At 48.1% G+C, this 17,698-nt stretch overlaps 1 protein-coding gene across 2 annotated transcripts in view; it reads right to left on the reverse strand.

The window, feature by feature from the left end:
- Positions 1 to 15,004, reverse strand: part of GRIK2 (glutamate ionotropic receptor kainate type subunit 2) — a 656,874-nt gene extending 641,870 nt beyond the window's left edge. For both annotated transcript variants that reach the window (XM_048493884.1, XM_048493875.1), the window contains exons 1-2: positions 14,908 to 15,004; positions 8,587 to 9,063 (exon numbers count right to left, since the gene is read on the reverse strand). In XM_048493884.1, the coding sequence (XP_048349841.1) occupies positions 8,587 to 8,701 (115 nt within the window). In that variant the 5' untranslated portion in view covers positions 8,702 to 9,063; positions 14,908 to 15,004. The remainder of the gene's footprint in view (positions 1 to 8,586; positions 9,064 to 14,907) is intronic.
- Positions 15,005 to 17,698: the final 2,694 nt, after the last annotated feature.

Here is a 17,698-nt window from a genome sequence, read left to right on the forward strand (position 1 = left end):
TGCACTCTAAAGGATAGTTCTGTTTTTAACTTTGTTGTGTCACTCTGGCCTTTTCCGCACGGGCCTTTTACAGCGCCCTAGGGACGGCAAAAATGCTGTCCCTAGGGAGCTGTTCGCATGGGGGGCACAGCTGCATCGCAGCCGCACCACCCTCGCTCCCTCCCAGCGGCGCAAAGCCGCTGTTTCCAAACCTCGCTCCCCGAGTGAGGTTTTCTGGAAACAGCGGCTTCCAGCTGCTGCCGTGCAAATGGCAGCGGCTGGAAGGCACCATCCCCCCTTTTCCGATCAACTTACCTTCCTTGCGACCTTCTGGTGCTTCGCCAAGGCCTGGGGACACGCCCCCCCTGCCCTGTGACTCCAGAGTGGTTGCACAGGGCAGGGGGGGGTGTCCCCTGGCCTCGGCAACATGCCGGAAGGTCGCAGGGAAGGTAAGTTGATCGGGCGATGGCGCAGCGCTGGTTGATCAGGCGACGGCGCAGCGCTGCGCCGTCTTCCCTGTCTTTACCGGGACCATCCATGCGAACGGTCCTGGGGGGTGTGTGTCGGCGTCGTATACGCCAACACACACACACAGCATGGCCATGCAGAAGCAGCCTCTGTTATTAAGAGATTCTTTGCTATCATTTTCTTTGGGGATTGTTTTAAATCTGTTTTTTTGTTTTGTTTGCTTTACTGTATTTTACCTGTACTGTCTTATATGCCAATAAAGGCTTGGCACTATTATTACATATGGATGTGCAACTGCACAAAAATAGTGAGTGTGCTTAGTGGTAACGTGCATACTTTTCATGCAGAAGATCCAAAACTTCAGTAGCTACTATCTATGAATAAAGCATACTGGAAAGCACTGTTGGAGACAATACCTACCTAGGGGGCCTTCCAATGACCTCCTCCATAAATCTGTTCAGTATAACTTGGAAGTCTGCTTCAAATCTGATAAAAGCCATTTGTTAACTTGTATGATGTAACTGATTTAGAGGCCTGTGAAGGGACAACTATATTAATACTGTAACACTAAGTATACTTTCCTGGATGTAAACACTTTTGAACGGACCTGAGTAGGTTTCTGAGCAGACATGCTAAGGATTGATCCCTAAGTCTCTTTTCTAATATAATGCCGGGAATATTAGATTATATAGCTACAGTTTAGGATACCAATGTGCTGTTTCACAATTCCTTACAAGTCCACCATAGTGATACTATGAATATTCAGATAACTAGAGAGTTGAAGATCTACGAAAGGAAAATTGATCCTATTTTTGAATGGCTGGACTTTTTATCTCCTAAATAGGGTGACATGACATGACTATATAATATTATTCAAGGGGTTTCATTAAAATTCCCAGCTACATGACTGAACCATATCTGCACACAGCCATGACAACTGAATAGAACAGAAACAGAGTTTTTTACGGGGTTGCATCATTAGATGGCCTTCAAACAATAATTTCAGTGGCAGATTTAAGGAGAGTAAAATGAAACCTAAAAAGAAAAACAAAGCTCTCTCTGTGGCAAGTAAAAAATGTTGCACAGAACTAATGCAGAGTAAGTCTCAGTGTTAAATGAAAATCTTTCTATCCTGAATTCTACAGATATATTGGTTCCCAAATTCCCTACGTCCAGCATCATAAAGCACTTTACCCATTATCCACATTCATATGGATAGCATTACTTGACCTCCTCATGACTTCCAGAAACCAAAAGTAGCCATTAAAAAATAATGTTATATTTCTGATCAATAGAACATCCTCTCACAAGTTTCTTTGGCTCAAAATTGTGGATGGGAAAGGCCTGGGAATCCCCCCAAGATTCCCCAGAGAAAAGAGTTTGCTTAACCTGCTTTTAATCTCAATAATGCATTAATGAGTCTTTTTAAAAGGATAATGTTAGTTCCCTATCTCCATCCATAAAGACTACATACACCTAATCTGGCTTGCCCTTTCAATTAAACTTGTTCCAGGACATTGTATTTAGTCAGCACCCTGAATGGATCATTAAAATTCTTGTTCGGTAAGAGTTGTGTGCTGCGCACTGTTGTTTTTAAATTCCATTAAATCCAAATGGTCTTTATCGCTCCATGACCACTGTGACTTCAATCAGCCAATTTAATTACCTTACAAAATTGTCAGCACAAGCGGCAAAGAAAAACAGGAAGGGCTGTGACGTTATCAAATTGAAATCTTCCTCTTTGCTCTTTAATCTGAACCAGTCAATAACAATGCTTTACACCGTCTTCCTTCCTCCTAGAGACTCTTAACCTTTTCTTTCCTCCAAATATTTTTTTGTGCTGTTATTGCTGAAGACTGAGTTTAAATACCTTGTTAATATACACTGAAGGCCTCCTGCCCTTGGCAAGGGAATCCCCCCCACTAGCTTCCGATAAACAAACAAACAGGAAAAAATACTCCCATTTTCAGCTCCATAGGGGCTGCTAAGCGAACCAACTTTCGCAGCTCTCTCTGAATTCAAAAGTCAGAGTTACTCTCTGCCATACAAATACCCCCAAGCACAGTTTAAATACCTGCCGAAAAAGAAACAAGAAGTAGTGGGGATCTCTGCCACTTCAGTGCGTTAATGCATAATTCAGTTTGACTCGACTGGCCTGCTTGGAGGACTGACTGCAACAGCGGCGAAGAGTCATTTTCCAGAAAGAGAGTAATCAGTTGGAAAGAAATCTGAGTCAAGATGCCTGCTGCGGGCACATTCAAGTAAAAGACACTATTCCATTGCAGAAAGAGACCCTGGGAAATTCAAGTATGGTCCCAACGTCCCCCCTTTCTGCCCCCTGTTACTATAATAATGGCTGTGCAAAAACAATCATCCAGCTGTCAATACTATATCATTAAATCTCCATTAGCAAACGCATTAGTGGGTTACTCCATGCAAGGGCCTAGCTGTGCTTTACTTCCCATCACTGAGGCTAGATAGAAGGTAAGGTTTAATTCTGGCTGTTTGCATAGCCATTTTCATTTGTCACCGCTTTTACCCAACCAGAAGAAAGCAATAGGCAAATTTAAAAGCTTCAACTTCCCTATTACCACTATTAAAATCATAATGGGAGCTATATCACACTGTTTGTTTAATTTAGTTTTATTCCTTCCTCTTGAGATTACCTTGAGGTTTTTTTCTCTTGAGATTACCTTGAGGTCTTTTTATTCAGGCAGTTTCTACCAGGCCAATGACATGTCATTAATTGTTTCATAATCTCCATGTTGGAACATGCTGGTCTTTGACTAACAAAGTCATAGAGGTCAGGAAGACTCTAAAAATGTATTCACTAAATTACAGAAACATTTCAGTCCTGAAATTCAAAGAACGATTTTAGATTTGGGTAGAACATATGTGAGGGAATGATTTAAAGCAAGGCTCAAAAGATACTTTCAGGATTAAAATTCAGGCTTTTTTAAAGAGTCAGTCTTGAAGTTTCTTGTTAAAATATATAACGGTCAGTGATATAGGAGCTTGTATACCATATGAAACACACAGAGTTGCAACTCCTCCATTTAATCTAAAATGATGCTCTTGATGCCCAACCAAATATGGACATTGTTGGTTAGCCGTATAAACAATGAAATATTATAAGAAACTGTCAGATTTCTATTTTCCACAATTCTTTCTGTTCCACTATAAAGAGCCATTTTCCAGAAAGTGTAATCAGATGGTGTATGTGTGGGGTGTGTGTGTGTGGGTGGGGTGGGGTGGGGGGTTTGTCACAATAAACCTGTTATGGTCAGAGTTTAGAAAACACATGATCATGATACAGACAGAACCATAATTGAGGACCATGAAAAACTTGACAGGAGAAGTTGTGCTACTCTTTTGTACTGCAATAATTTTCTAGAAACATAACTGCTAAAATTATTTTATTTTAAATACAGCCACCACAAAGAAAGAAGATTAGAAGGAGAAGAACAAGAAAATTAGAAACAGTACTGTTCTATAGCCAAAGGTTCCTCTTCAGTCCCTCCCATGCATTCTCATTGATGAATAGGAATCATTGCAGAAAAAAAAGTTTGTTTGAAAATTGCAGGTTGGATTATATACATAGTGATGCATATACTACTACAAGTTCCTGTTTATATACTATCTGTTCAAAGACTGCTAGTATTTGGATGAAAGGTATTTACCAACTTTAACTGAATCCCCAAAGACAACATATAAGACCACAACTGCGGTGCAAAATTATTTCAGAGTTAAGGGAATTAAAACATGGGATCCTTGAGCCAAAAATATGAGCCCCATACTTCCCTGATTTCTGTAGGCCACACTTCATTGTTTTCATGTGCTTACAAAGCATACAGAGATAACCACAACAGTACGGTCCCAGTAAATATTATCGCACAGGATAATGTGAGTCACAACCATGTGGATTGTTGCCACATGAACAAGAACCTCTTATTAAGTACTGAGCTATAACAAATGATAATGAACCAGTAAACAGAAAGGAATGCTCTAGACACCATACAAACATAGTCTCAAATACTAACACAAAAGCTCAGTCTTCTCTTCACCCATGGTCCTATTTGACACCATATTTCACAGTAACAGCTAATCCAGAGTACAGTCTTTGCCAACTGACTGTTGTGAGCTTGGAATAATTTTATTTCATTTCGTTTTGGGTTTTTTTCCAAATGGTTGCAAAAATGGATTTTAATTTTTAATTTTAATTATTGACTTTTGCAATTGTAAACATTTGATATTTGGAACTGGCTTTATTGTTATTCATTGATAGCTTTTGTAAGACATCCTGCTGACATACATCACTGATGCCCTTTATAATGGTTTGATGATAACATATTGCAGAAAAGGTAAGATTTAAATGTGTGACTTTTTCATGTTAAATAGGTGAATGGAAACAACTTCAAGAATGTAAGTGTCTAGAAATAGTAATGTATATGGCTGTCAAACTAAGAGATGCTTATCATTATAATTATATATTTTTGCTGAAAATTCTTTGAGTATCCTTTCTAGCAAGAAGAGTGCTTGTGCGGACCCTCTGTTCTCTTAATTAGATTTTGCACACAGCAAAAGGCTTCCAAAAGCTGCTGTCCAAATCAATTTGAGTTGAAAGCAAATGTCAGTAAAAATCAGAGGGACTTACTTTCAAGTAATACTGTTTGCCTGCATTCTATACTGGTGGTAAATTAAGAAGTGAAACATCATGGAACATGTACAAAATGCTGATTGATTGAAACCTGCTGTTCTATTTGAGCGACAATATTGAGCCTATATACAGTTCCCTGCAGTAAAGTTCACATACATATATAAGTATACAGTTGATGTCCCACCCATTTCTAAAGAAACTCTGAATGACGGCAGGTTGCCCCAAACACCAAACTCACCAATCAAAGGCAACTCCAGTTATTGGCCTTGGTACTGAAACAATATCCTGATATACATTCTGATATACAGCTTCATTCTGAACAATTAAACATATCAACATCAAGTAGTTGCCTGGATGGAAAACAGTATTGTAAAGAAAAAAGTCTGGACATGGATAGATCTGGTATTATTTATCCTTTGCTTTCAAACATAAAATGTCCCCAACTAAGAAAATGACTCAAAAGATACCGAAGGTTATGCTATTTTACATTTTTTTTTACAGGAGGTGGCCAATTTGATATTCTCACCAAAATCAATGCCCATGCTTCTGTTGATTAGTTTGGATGGGGAATGCATCCAGTGAAGCAACCCTGCTCTTGAAATATTGACTGTCAGCTGAACGGTCCAGCATCCAAATGCATGAGCACTTTATTCTGAAATAATGAGCTCCAGCAGCAGGAGGTGGTGAACAATGCAGGCTTTTCTTTTGATTCGTTTGGCTTGAGTGGACCAGAATCAGTTGGCTGAGTGAGGAGAGTGAATTATGAGCTCCCATCAGCTTTTATAGACTCTGATTCACCTTCTTTGACCATTGAGTTGTCCACTAGGATGGACAATCAGCGTGGCTGGCGAGACAGGGGTGCTGGCAGTGGGACATGCTGGGAGTCCTGCTAACAACCAGTAGGCAAACAGGATGTCAAAAGAAGGAGAAAAATGGGATTCTGGCAGGCTGCTAGCAAGGAAGGCGGTGGGTCTTCTGAGCTCTTTTCTTTTTCAGCAAGATGAACTGCTGCTCAGCTTTCTGTAAGTCACCCACCACAAGCCCTGGTTCTTTCCCCATCTCTCCCAGGCTAAGCTCCTTTCAAAGAACTGCAGGTGGAAAGCATTCACTTGTGTCGCCAGGAGGACTCTTACATTCCCCGGCACCATTAAGGGAGATGCAAACGTGGGCGGGGGGCGGGGGGCGGGGGGAGCCCTCCTTCCAGCATCTCTTTCCATCCACTTTCCTCCCTCCCAACCCTGGCAGGGTTGAAAAAAGTAACTGCTGCTCAGCTGTGCCCAGCTTCACGCATGGGCTGCCTTCAGTGTTCACAAGCTCCAGGAGACGGGGTTTGTTTTTTTTATCCCGGAGATAAATTGGGAAGTGAAAGTTTAGGCAACGCGGGGAAAGTTCCAGGATTTAACCCACCCACCCCTCTCCCATTGAGATCAATGGGATAAACCTTGGTTTGGATCCCCTTGTACCTCAGTGTGCACTGGCCCCTTAGTTTAGAAATGGGGGCTGTGGTTTCGTCAGGGTACGGAGAGTTGCATTGTCCTCAGGAAAAGGTTGCGGTCACCTCCACTGCGGGATCGATCAGCCACGGTCAATGTTTTATTTGAATGACCCAACGCTGATGAGAACTTCCAGATTAGGGCATTTTTAATTAACCCGCACCAGGGGTAGTGGAGGTGTGCGGGTGGGGTGGGGGTGGGGGTGGGGGTGGGGGTGGAGGGGCATATTGACTTTTGTATACCGGCAGCGTTCAGCCGCAATGAGACCGGCCCATCTTCTGGTACAAACAACAATCGTGTCGCCTCCAGGTCCCATCCCCTTGGAACTGAAACCCACCCCCACCCCGCAGGTGTTCCAAGGACCTTCTTTAGCCGTGTTCAAAGGAAGCAGCATTCCTGAAGACGGTTGCTAAGAGCAACCTGCCTTATTACACCGTGCAAAGGGGGTGCAGCAGGAAAGTGTAAACTAAGAATTCAGCACACGCGATCCCTGTCTTTTCGCTGCCTCCTGTTCAGCAGCAAAAGCAAGGGTTCTTTCCTTCCTTTCTAGCGGGGCGGAGAACTGCCGCTACGACCATCACGGAGGCAGAGCCGTGAAACAGCCGTGTCGTGATGGGGAAAGAGACGGACCGCCTCAATGGAAACTCAACACGGTCTCTGGTTGGCACAACAACTTTCCCAGCGTTATAAACCCTCTTGGCATAAGCTTCAGTGGAAGTTTTGCCATTGACTAGACGGGATGTAACTTCGCGGACTGGCAGCTGGGGGACCCGAGGGGTGCCGCTCCCTCTGGCTGCTCTCCCGAGCTCAACCTTCGCTTCATTCTGGAAGAACTTTTCTCGCACACCTTTGCTGCCGGCCATTAAAACAACCCGGGCTTTAGCCCTGTGGCTTGAACACTCCTTCCAGCTGCGCTTGCTCTACGGGACTGACCCGTGTCCCACGAAGGGAAAACCGTCCCAGAGCGGTTTGGGGAGGGGTGGGGGGTCTGCTAAACTTTGTGATGGCCCCAGAACCATCCTGACCGGGACATACTTGTAGGAAATCTTGGCTAGGCTCTTCGGATCTCAGTGATAAAAAAAACCTTACTCAGGTTTACTCGAAGCTAAGTCCCACTGCATTCGGTGGGGTTTACTTCCAAGTAAGTGGACATAGCAGTTGCATTGCTAGTCCGACCTTTTCTCTCCTTCCTCGCACACGCATAGGTTAGCGCCGAGCATAAGCAGATAACATTCTCCTCGGGAGTTACCCCGCGGACTTTATATTGTGAGTGGTTGGCACCGGTAGACTTTAGTCACGACTGTTTAACCGGGCGACACGCCGCCTGAGAGATGCGTCGGTCGCACCCTCCGTGTCACTGAGCCAAATCATGTGCTTATTTTAGAGAAAGGGAATTGTGCAAAGCAGTTTGCGAGCTGGGTCTCTTGGCAAACGGCCCGATCAGTCGCCTCACCAAGGTCTCTTAAGTGCAAGTCAACCAGGTGCTAGAGTTTCTTCACGGTGAGCATTGGGTCCGTCCTGGTGTTTGGGTCTTAAGTGGACCAGCCGAGCAACGGAACACTTAAGAGATGGACCGATCTGAATGAATCAACAGTTCTCCGACCCCAGAAACTCTCTTGCTCTCCCTGGCAACTCGGAAGAGAAAGCACCACGCAAGTCAACGCAACCCCTAGGCTTGATTCCGCACCCCCCCCCCCAACTCCCCGGCGCCGATCCGCCTCGGTTTGGTAGGCTCTGTTTGTTAGTCAATTTCCGAGGCTTTCTTTGATCAGCAGCCACCGCTCAGCTTTGCAGCTAGAGAAAGCAGCAGAGGACCAAACTAGCGCCTTACGTGCCATCGGGAGGCGAAATGCCCATCTTGGCCCGGAAGTCGCTCCATCTCCTTTCCCCTCCTCCCAGCAAGCCCCCCCCCCCGCTCCCCGCCCTCCAAACGGGCAAAATCCTAGGGACACGTAACGATGCCAAGAAACGCCAGAAAAGCCGCCTTACCGAATCTCAACACATGCGTGGTTCCTTGGGAATATCCAATCCACAGTAAGCAAAACAGGAGCCGAAGGGCGCCTCTGAAGACTGGATGACTTAGAATCGGGGGAATAATCTTCATGGTGTTTCCTCCGCACACAAGCGCCGCTTTCCTCTGTTCCCCCCCTTGCTTAAGCGTCGGGTGTCCCCCCCGGTCGAGTCGAGAGCAGAGGCGCCGTAGAACTGGTTGGCCCCGAGACGCGATCACGGCATGGTCGCGCACAGGGGCAAAGGCTCGCCGCTTCCAAAAGCCATTAGCAATCCCTGCATGATCTTCGTTCACTGCGCCAAGGAGCAACCTTCGACTGCAAGGAATGGCGGGACATCCATGGTAGTCGGGCGAGCGGCGGGGTGGGGGAGAAGCCTGGAGGAATCCAAACGCACTCGCACACGCACACACACGCGGGCGGGCGGGCGGGCAGGCAGGCAGGCAGCCGGGCGAACCTGGGAGGTAGGCAAAAGCGGGGGGGGGGAGAGAGAATGGGGGGATCAGTAGGAAATCCGAGCTTGCGGAACCGCCGCCGAAGGAGAGGCGGGCCCTGCCTCGCCTGGCTGTTGGACTCCCCTTCCACTGCACTGCTGCACGGCTTCTGACGCGCAGCCAAGATGAAGAGCTGGAGACGGAGATCGCGGCTCCGGGCTCCAGGGGGCTGGCTAAGCAGCCCTTCCCCAGGTCTCTTACACAACGCGGTCTGGTGGAATTATTAATCTGGTTATTCCTACTAGTGTTTTGGAGCAACTTGGCTACGTGACGTGCCTTACGTGATGGGGGTTGTCTTCCAATAACCTCCCGGCGTCTGGGAAAGGAGCGGCGCTGAGCGTGGAAGTCGGGTGTCTGCTCTGTCTGGGGCTCTGAACTATACACAGTCTGCTTAAGCAGAAGTAGTTGCTGGGACTCCAGCCAATTAGAGTGCGGGTCGATGAGGCCGGATTCAGATCCCAGTTAAAAGGGAACCAAGCCTGGCCAGCGCCTTAAGCTCTCAGTACTCTTTGACTGGAACCCCACAATCCCATTCAAGTCCGAAGACAATACAAGCAACCAGTGGGGAGGGGGAGGGGGAGGGGGAGGGGGAGGGGACTCTAGCAAAATTAGTTTAAAGATGTTCACAGCTGACTAGTTGGGACCACAACAGTGAGCTTAAGAGAAGGGCATCGCCATTGTTTCGAAACGTATACCAACTACAGCCTTGCCTTCGAATGTCCAGCCATTAATTTCCTACGGCCTGCTTACGTTAAACGGTACTTGCTCCAAAAAAACAAAACACCCTTTGGCTCTGACTTTCAGGTTAGGGCAGGAAGAGGGATTGCCAGGACTATACCGCACTGTCTGAGGTATACGGAGCACCCAGAAATAACAAGACGGAAGGAAGTTTTTCAATTGCACATCCTGAAAGCCACCCTCTATAGCCTCAGCAATGACTGGAGGGCTCACTTTGTAAAATAGTACGTAAATACCAAGTGTTAAAGTAATGCTGACAAAGGTTGTCTTTGGGTGATTTTCCTTCCAAGTATTGCTATTGAAATCAAAAGGCCTGTGTCTGCAGTGACTAGTTCGCAGTCTTTGCCAGCTAGCATATACCTGCATTTGTGAACAGTTGTTCTTTATATCTCTTCAGCTGCTCAATTTGACTCTAGTTGGGTGATTCATTCCCTGATGTTACACTTTTCTGGGAAACGCAATTCAGATTCCTTTATTTCTGAAGGAGGGAGGATTTTTCCTTTTGTGGATTCATTAAAATACATTGGTGGCGAATGAACGATTCTTTTGTGCAACTAGAATGGAAATATCGTCCTTGAATCTATTTAAGTATTGACTGGTGGATAAGATAATTCCTATTACGGCTACATGAAAACGAATAGATATTAATCTTATGTCTGGAGGGTCTTCCAATTTTAAGGCAAAAGAAACTGAGAAAGGAGACGCTGACTTCAATATGACTTCCTATCTGGTAGGAATGGACAGGGCAGCAGTCTCTATTTTTATTCTGAACCTCTTGTACCTCATGTTCGGACCTGTGACTCTTAGAAGCTCATGTTATTTCAAAGCTATTCAGAATAAGTTGCTAGTGTTATGGGAACTGATTTCTTCTGCACATGTTTGCTTTTAAACCACGGCGACCCGAAGCGTACCTTCTGCTAAGGTATTCCTGAATATTATTGGATTTTTTTAAAGGATGGAAACCTAACTGCAGCGTCAAAACTAAGTATAATGAATGGCTACTCCTGCAGTCTAGCAGGCAATTCAATCAAACGAGCTGACTATTGGAGTACTTGAAGGAGAGGGGGGCGGGAAGAGTACCTAGTGCTGAAAGCAAGGAGATCTAGCGACTCCTTCAGTACACAGCTGGGATATCTCACCAGGAAAATGTAGAGTTTGGAGCCGGATCAAAAAAAGGGCGAGTCCTAGCTTCTGTGAGAGCGAGGAGATTTCTTATTGAGTCCGAGTACTGACATAACACATCAGGTGTCTACCGGTATGGCCGGACAGATCACAGCAAAGTAAACATATTGAGCAGACTCCTACCAAGAATTTTATAAAACTACAAGGTATTAACTTTCATCATAAACTTCGGCAGATACAACAACTGGGGGGAGGGAGGTATCTGTTGTTAGATCAGGAGCTTTTGTAAATTTCCTCTTTTCACAGCATACCTTCCTCCTTTGAAGAAGCTTATGACATGCTGATGACATGCCACCCTTACAAATGAAACTATGACTGCAATCTATTGTGATTTCTACAACGTTTCACGTTCCTAGTTGGATACTTAGGAACTAGAAACGTGTCACCACCACCACCACCACGGACAGCTACCGAATTTATTCTGTAGTGTTTACTAGAGCTAACGGCCACTCTCCGTTTCAGCACCACGGAGAGCATCACAGCATCGAGCTCGCGGCCTATGCGGTGCCGACACACATGGCCAGAGGATAAGCTATTGGAATAAAAAAATAATAAGCCATTGTTCTCTGGGCTTCCTAACATGGAAGCGCGCGGGGGGGGGGGGGGGGAGATATGTTATCTGATTATATGGCTCATACTGCTCTAACCACACTATTGTTGTGATGATCTACATAGAATTACTTCGACAGTTTCCAACAGATGGTATAATATACCTTCACTCCCTTTCAGTGTTAAAGGAAACATTTCTCATTTCTCTCCAAGACAATCTCTCTCTCTCTCTCTCTCTCTCTCTCTCTCTCTCTCTCTCTCAGTTCTTCGATCCAGAGCTGTGACATAATAGGACGAATCTTAGGGCTGCCAACTCTTTAGAAGGTAGTGAAAAATCAATTGACCACGTTCAGGGCACTATCCACATCCTATTAAAGTCAAGGCTAATGGCTAGTTGATGGCAATGGTTGCGAACAGCTCCCTGTGGACATAGGCCATTCATGAAATATATCATTAATTTCGGCTTCAAAGCCACCATCCCTGTTCCCATCTGTTAAGCAAGGTTGCAGTTGGCATTTGCGTCTTTATTACGTAACTCTTGCAAAACAGATACACCAGTAACAGCCATCCTTATCTACATAAGCCTGCCGTTCTAACATCCAGAGAGCAACTAGTTCTGCCACTTTCCTTTGGAGTTCAGTTGGAAGGTCTGTGCCCTGACTGCATGAAATTCTGCTGAGGGAGCTGATTATGCCCCCTCCAGGTGCATCTGACCTGCAGTACATCTATTTTCTCATACAGGCACCCTGAAACCTCTTCCATTGCGATCCCGCCTCCCGCCATCAGTGAGCTCTGGCTCTAAATGCTCAATTTCCTGTTGTGTATTTTGATTTACTCTTCCTCTCCGCCATACCGAGACTAGCAGGAACATCTTTTCACTATCCAAGGTCACAGCCCAGGTGAAGTGGAAATGAAAATACGTATATCAAGTAAAGCAGGTTGGGATGAAAATAATAGGAGACCAATAAAAAAATTGCCGTCTCTGGATAATAGAACCCTGTCTCTGATGGTCTTCCTGTGCCTAATAAACCTAAATAAAAATAAGGCTTGCATTGAGAAAGGAGGGTCTTGAAATTGTGCCCTTACTGGTCCTCTGTTTCACATCGTATCTTGGTCCCTCTTAACTGGTCGGTATTTATAACATTATTTGGAGGCCTGGCTTTCCATCTTCAGTGTAAGGAGACTGTTTTAAGACCTGATGCCAGTGGTTTTGTGATGGGCCCTTAGACTTAAAAAAAAGATGGCGTTAGGATGTGTGCTTACAGCAGGCCTTTGACAAGCATTGGATCGTGGACATTTGTGGTGAATCCTGATTTCCTGCTGTTGTGTAGGGATCACTGGCTTAGTTCCTGAGCAGGACCTAAACAGCATCCCCTTTACCTACGAGAGCTGCAGACCAAAGTCGTTCGCCCCTCTGCTGCCACATCCAGCTAGGCCTCCCCTTCCTCGGCCGTTTCTTCTCTCTCTCTCTCTCTCTCTCTCTCTCTCTCTCTCTCTCTCTCTCTCTCCCCCCCCCCCTTAATGCTGCTTGCCGAAGTGCTGAAACGAATGTTGATATTATCAGTTAAGACCACATTGCGGCCCACTCGCTTTCCACTCCCACACGCCAAGAAAAGCGATTGGGTTCCCCTCTGTCTCTTATTAGCTCAACTCAGATTCACAACCTCGTTTCTGCTGTGCCGATGATTAATGGCATTTTAAGATGGTAATTAATTTTTTAGCTGCCAAAGAGACGTGCATCCTAATTAAGGAGCTGAAGATATGATAGATTTACTTGTTCAGGCACTTTCTGGACTTCACAGCGGTGCACATTTTAGCATATTTTAAAGCAACCAATGCAAACATTTGTGATTTCATCCATCTATCTCTCCCCCGCCTTATTTCCTCTCTGGATGGCTTCCTCCCCTCCTCCCCTCCCGCCTCCCGAGAAAACTGAGGATTGAGGTTCGGCTCCAGGCTTTATTCCACGACAAAGTTTTGAAAATGTACAAAGGTTTCATTGGAGACGCTGCCTCAGTTTCTACATCTGCTCCCACTCATCCAAAGGAATGTCTCCAGTGTCTCACTCAACGCTTGGGCAGCAAAGGCTATTTCCTAACAAAGCAGGTGCGAGGTTTGTTTTTTGTAAGGCTGTAGAGAAAGGGGACAGGAAAGGAAGCACTATTTGTAGGTCCACTTTCTACGAATCAATAATTAAGTCAGGTATTTGGTTCTGAGCCATTAGGGGACAGTTTGGCAAACGCCCAAGGGCTTGCATATATGCGGATTCAGTATGTTGGGCTATCTGGGCGGTAAATCGGGGCTGGCAAGCGATTTCATGTCGAGTGCTCTGACTTGACCAGATTGTAGAACCGGGCAACAAATGCTCCGGCACCTGCAACACAAAGGTTGTCATTCACACTCCGCGCTTAGCGAAGCCCCACGGAAGTCAACACTCCCGCGGCGGAGTTAATAGGCTTGACGACCTAAGGGGGCAACTCCCAGGCATTCAGGTTCAAGCCAGACCCTTTCCACAGGCACGAGAGGGCTACGGATCTCCAACAGACACCTCTCTGGGCTCCGGGAGGCGTGCTGAACGGGCGACTGACTGCATGATAAGGACACACACAAAGCGTTGCTATGGAGAGGAAAGCTTTCGGAGAAGTGCGGTGGGCACGGGGAAGCTGCGGGAGGAGATCGCACGCCTGAAGCTCGGGCTGGGAACCTGGCAGGCTCTCCTGGCAAGAGCCGAGAGAGTTTGCTTGTCGAGCCGTTTTCGGGATCGACCAGACACCCCCGGATCCGATTTTGATGGGATCCCCCTCAGCAGGAAGGGGGGGGGGGTAGGAGGGATAGCACAGAAGGCTGGGGAGACGGACGGGCAGGCGAAGTTCATGTGTAGCCCTCGCCTTGACTTGGCAGCCAGTCCCGTTCTTTTCCCTTGAACTTATTCCCTAGTAAGTGAGCTGAGGCAGGCAGGTATGGGGGGGGGGGGCACGACGACAGAAAGAATGAGACGCCCAGGAGACGTAGTATAGAGGGAAATGGAAGAGGTGGAGAAATGGACATTATATGGACAGGAGGGGAAAGACAGACGCTTCCTGTAGGAGTTTTGTTTGCCCAGCAAATACCCCGCCTGTCTTCCCGCCCGCCCGCCTGCCTAGGTGTGGTGCGGATCATCTCTCAAACTAGGGGAGAGCGGGGCGCAGGTGCCCGGAGGTTCGGGACGACAGGTTCGGGACGCGCCCCCACCCCCCCCCCGCCCCCGTTTCCCGCGCAGCCACTGTCTCGCCCAAGCCCTGGAGGGGAAGGGGCTGCGGCGGCGGCGGTGGCGGCGGGGTCTGGGGCTGGGTCCTTACCTTGCCCGCTGCTGAGAAGAGCCGGGCCGAGGGACCGGGCGGACGGCACGGGTCGCCCCGAGAAAGTCGCCGAGCCGCCGTCGGACCGGGCTGCGGGTCTGAGGAGCGGAGGCGGCGCGCCGAGCTCAATGGCAAGCGGCAGCCGAGCGGCGGCGAGCCAGAGAGAGCCACGCCTCCTGCCGGGAGCTCCGCGCAGAGCCCTTTAAAGTCACAGAGCTGCTTTCCCGGCCTCATTCGGCCGAGCCCCGGCTTCGAACCCGGGCGAGTTGGCTCCCGGGTCCCTCCTGGAGCCCGATCCCCCGGGCATGGGCCCAGGGCTGCCTAACCCACACACCACTTTCCCATAAGGATGTGGACTTGCTCGAGAGAAGCTCCCGGCTTCAGTTCAGCCGGCGGCCATTCGCTTGGAATGGGCAGTGTCAGGAGCAGGAGCTTCTAGCCATGTGCAGAGTGCTTCATCACAACTGCCCTTCCCCCCTTCCCCGGATTCTAAATGGTACGACGTTTTGTTCAAAACAGCTGGTGGTCGATGGAACTGAATCGGCTTTCATGAAACTATTCGGGCTTCCGTGGGTGGCGGATTAATCGGTCGATCCATTGTGCCTCCTACAAACGACAGTCACCAGTAAGAGAAGGCAAGGGATTGGGGAGGGGGGGGGGCAATGCATCCCGAGCAACTGTGACCCCGCCACTTCCACCCCATTCCAAATCACATGTTCAAAGAGAAAATCCAGGGATTACTATAAAAAAGCCAGAGCGATCGCGCTAAAACACGCGAGCCAGCAGGGTTTTAATGGACGTCCCAAAAGGAAAAGTAATACTGATTCCCAGCGTACGTTTTCGTGAGTCGCAACCCACTTCTTCGCATGCAAGTCGGGGTTCAGTGACCTTCACGGTGCTCCAGGAGGACTGGGGGCATTGCAAGACTCACTGAAAGGCCCGCTGCGGAAATAAGGGAACAGCCCGAAGGTGGATGGACCGACCTGCCACCAGGAAGAGTTCTAGTGGGCCAAACAGGCTCCGCCACCCTCCCTGTCTAAAGAGTGGCGGATCTGCCCGAGAGCATCGTGGCTACTATATTGGCCTGCACAGCTCTCGCTTCCTAGGCTGTCTAGAACAGGGGAGGTGAGCCACCTTCCTCGAGTCTCCCCCCCCCGGAGGGGGGGAGAGGAAGCACCTGTTAGAACCCACTGAGTAGCCCTCCAGTCCTCCCAGAATAACTTTTGGGACAGAAGCTGTGACTTGCAGTTCTCCCTCCCAAAGAGAGAGCTGGCCTGTCTCTTTCTCTTCTTCCCTACAGGTGCCTTGCCTCTTCTAGCTACCCAGCCGTCCGCCTCGTCTTTCCATCGTGAAAGCCCCCTTGCGTTCGCTTGTTGCCCTGCTCGGCCTGCACCATCCGGGCCGGCCATTATGCCTCGCCTGCTCGCCAGACACCAGGCATTTCCCCACCCAGGGATCTCCCCCTAGCTCCCCTCGGATTGGACCGAGAAAAGGGGCCCGCCTCCAGATCTTGGAGGGGTTCGGCGGCAGATCGCTCTGCCTCTCTCCGCCGTCGGCGTAATCCAGGCTTCCTTTCGTCTGGCCAGGCAGGCAGGCAGGCAGAGCTGCCCAGCAGCCCTGCGCTTGGCTTGCCCGGCTCCACAGCCTCCCCGTGACCGAGGAGAGACAGCAGCCTCCTTGTGCAGAGCCCGTAAATAGTCAATGAGGCCATTCATTGTACGGGAGGAAAGAGGCAGCGCGCCCTGGGAGGCGGCGGGCTGGGGCGGCTGGCTCTGTGACTTGCAGTTTAATCGACCCCAGAGCAGGGGCTGAGGACTCCCCCCGGGCGCCTCCCCACAGCCAGGGAGAAATGCCGGCGTTGAGGCCGCTCCCAGCCCAGCTTCAGAGCCGCCGTCTAGATGCTCTTTGCTTCTTCCGAGGGGACCTGGGAAAGGGCCCATTTCCCGAGCCTGGCTGGCTGCTGCTCTTTTCCAGTCCCTGCTACCAGCGGCAATGCCTTGAGCATTCAGGAAGGGGCTCCTGCCTGCCTGTACCTGTTCAGGCTACCACTGCTGAGGAGCTGGACTGAAGGGCCCTGCCTGCAGCCAGAGTTCTCTTTTAGTTGCAGTGGTGCTAATAAAGTCTGCTGCAGTGTGAGACACTGTTTTGCCCCAGTCCTCAAAGGAGACTGATTCTGTTTTCCAAAAGGCTAGATGATGCATTGCAACAACGGCAGGGAACCCAAGGGGTCAATGTGGAGGGACTGTGTCGCTGGCACAGTTGAGCAAAATGGCCCAGTTAGATTGATTTAATGGCTCAGTGTGGTACCTAACATCCACTTCTTATGTGGTACCTAACATCCACTAGCTATGCTTTCAGTAGCTTTCACTAGCTATGCTTACTTTCAGCAGCCCATATATCAAACATTCCTTTAGTAAGGAAAGTGCTCTGGGGGCTGCATTTTTAGAGAAGACCATAAAGGATGCAATACGAAATACATCCCTTCCCTTCTTTTATATGTATTTTTTTAAAGGTCAAAATTATTCACCTCATTCCAGATTTTGAAAGATGCAAGGAATCCATCCAGCATGTTGAATAATTTATTCTCAGTGATTTGCAGGGATTAACTGCGAAGATGGAAAACAGAACAGTGTTCTATAGCAGTCAAAAGACCGTTTCCATCCAATGACCCATTAGAAACCCGGGCCTGCCATTCTGTTCCGTTAACTATATTCCCTATTGCTGTGTTTCCCTCCAGTGGACTATTGCTGGCTCCTACTAAAACATATGATGGTTATATTGCGCAGTAAGG

Source organism: Sphaerodactylus townsendi, linkage group LG01 (genome assembly GCF_021028975.2).
Source record: "Sphaerodactylus townsendi isolate TG3544 linkage group LG01, MPM_Stown_v2.3, whole genome shotgun sequence".
NCBI lineage: Eukaryota > Metazoa > Chordata > Lepidosauria > Squamata > Sphaerodactylidae > Sphaerodactylus > Sphaerodactylus townsendi.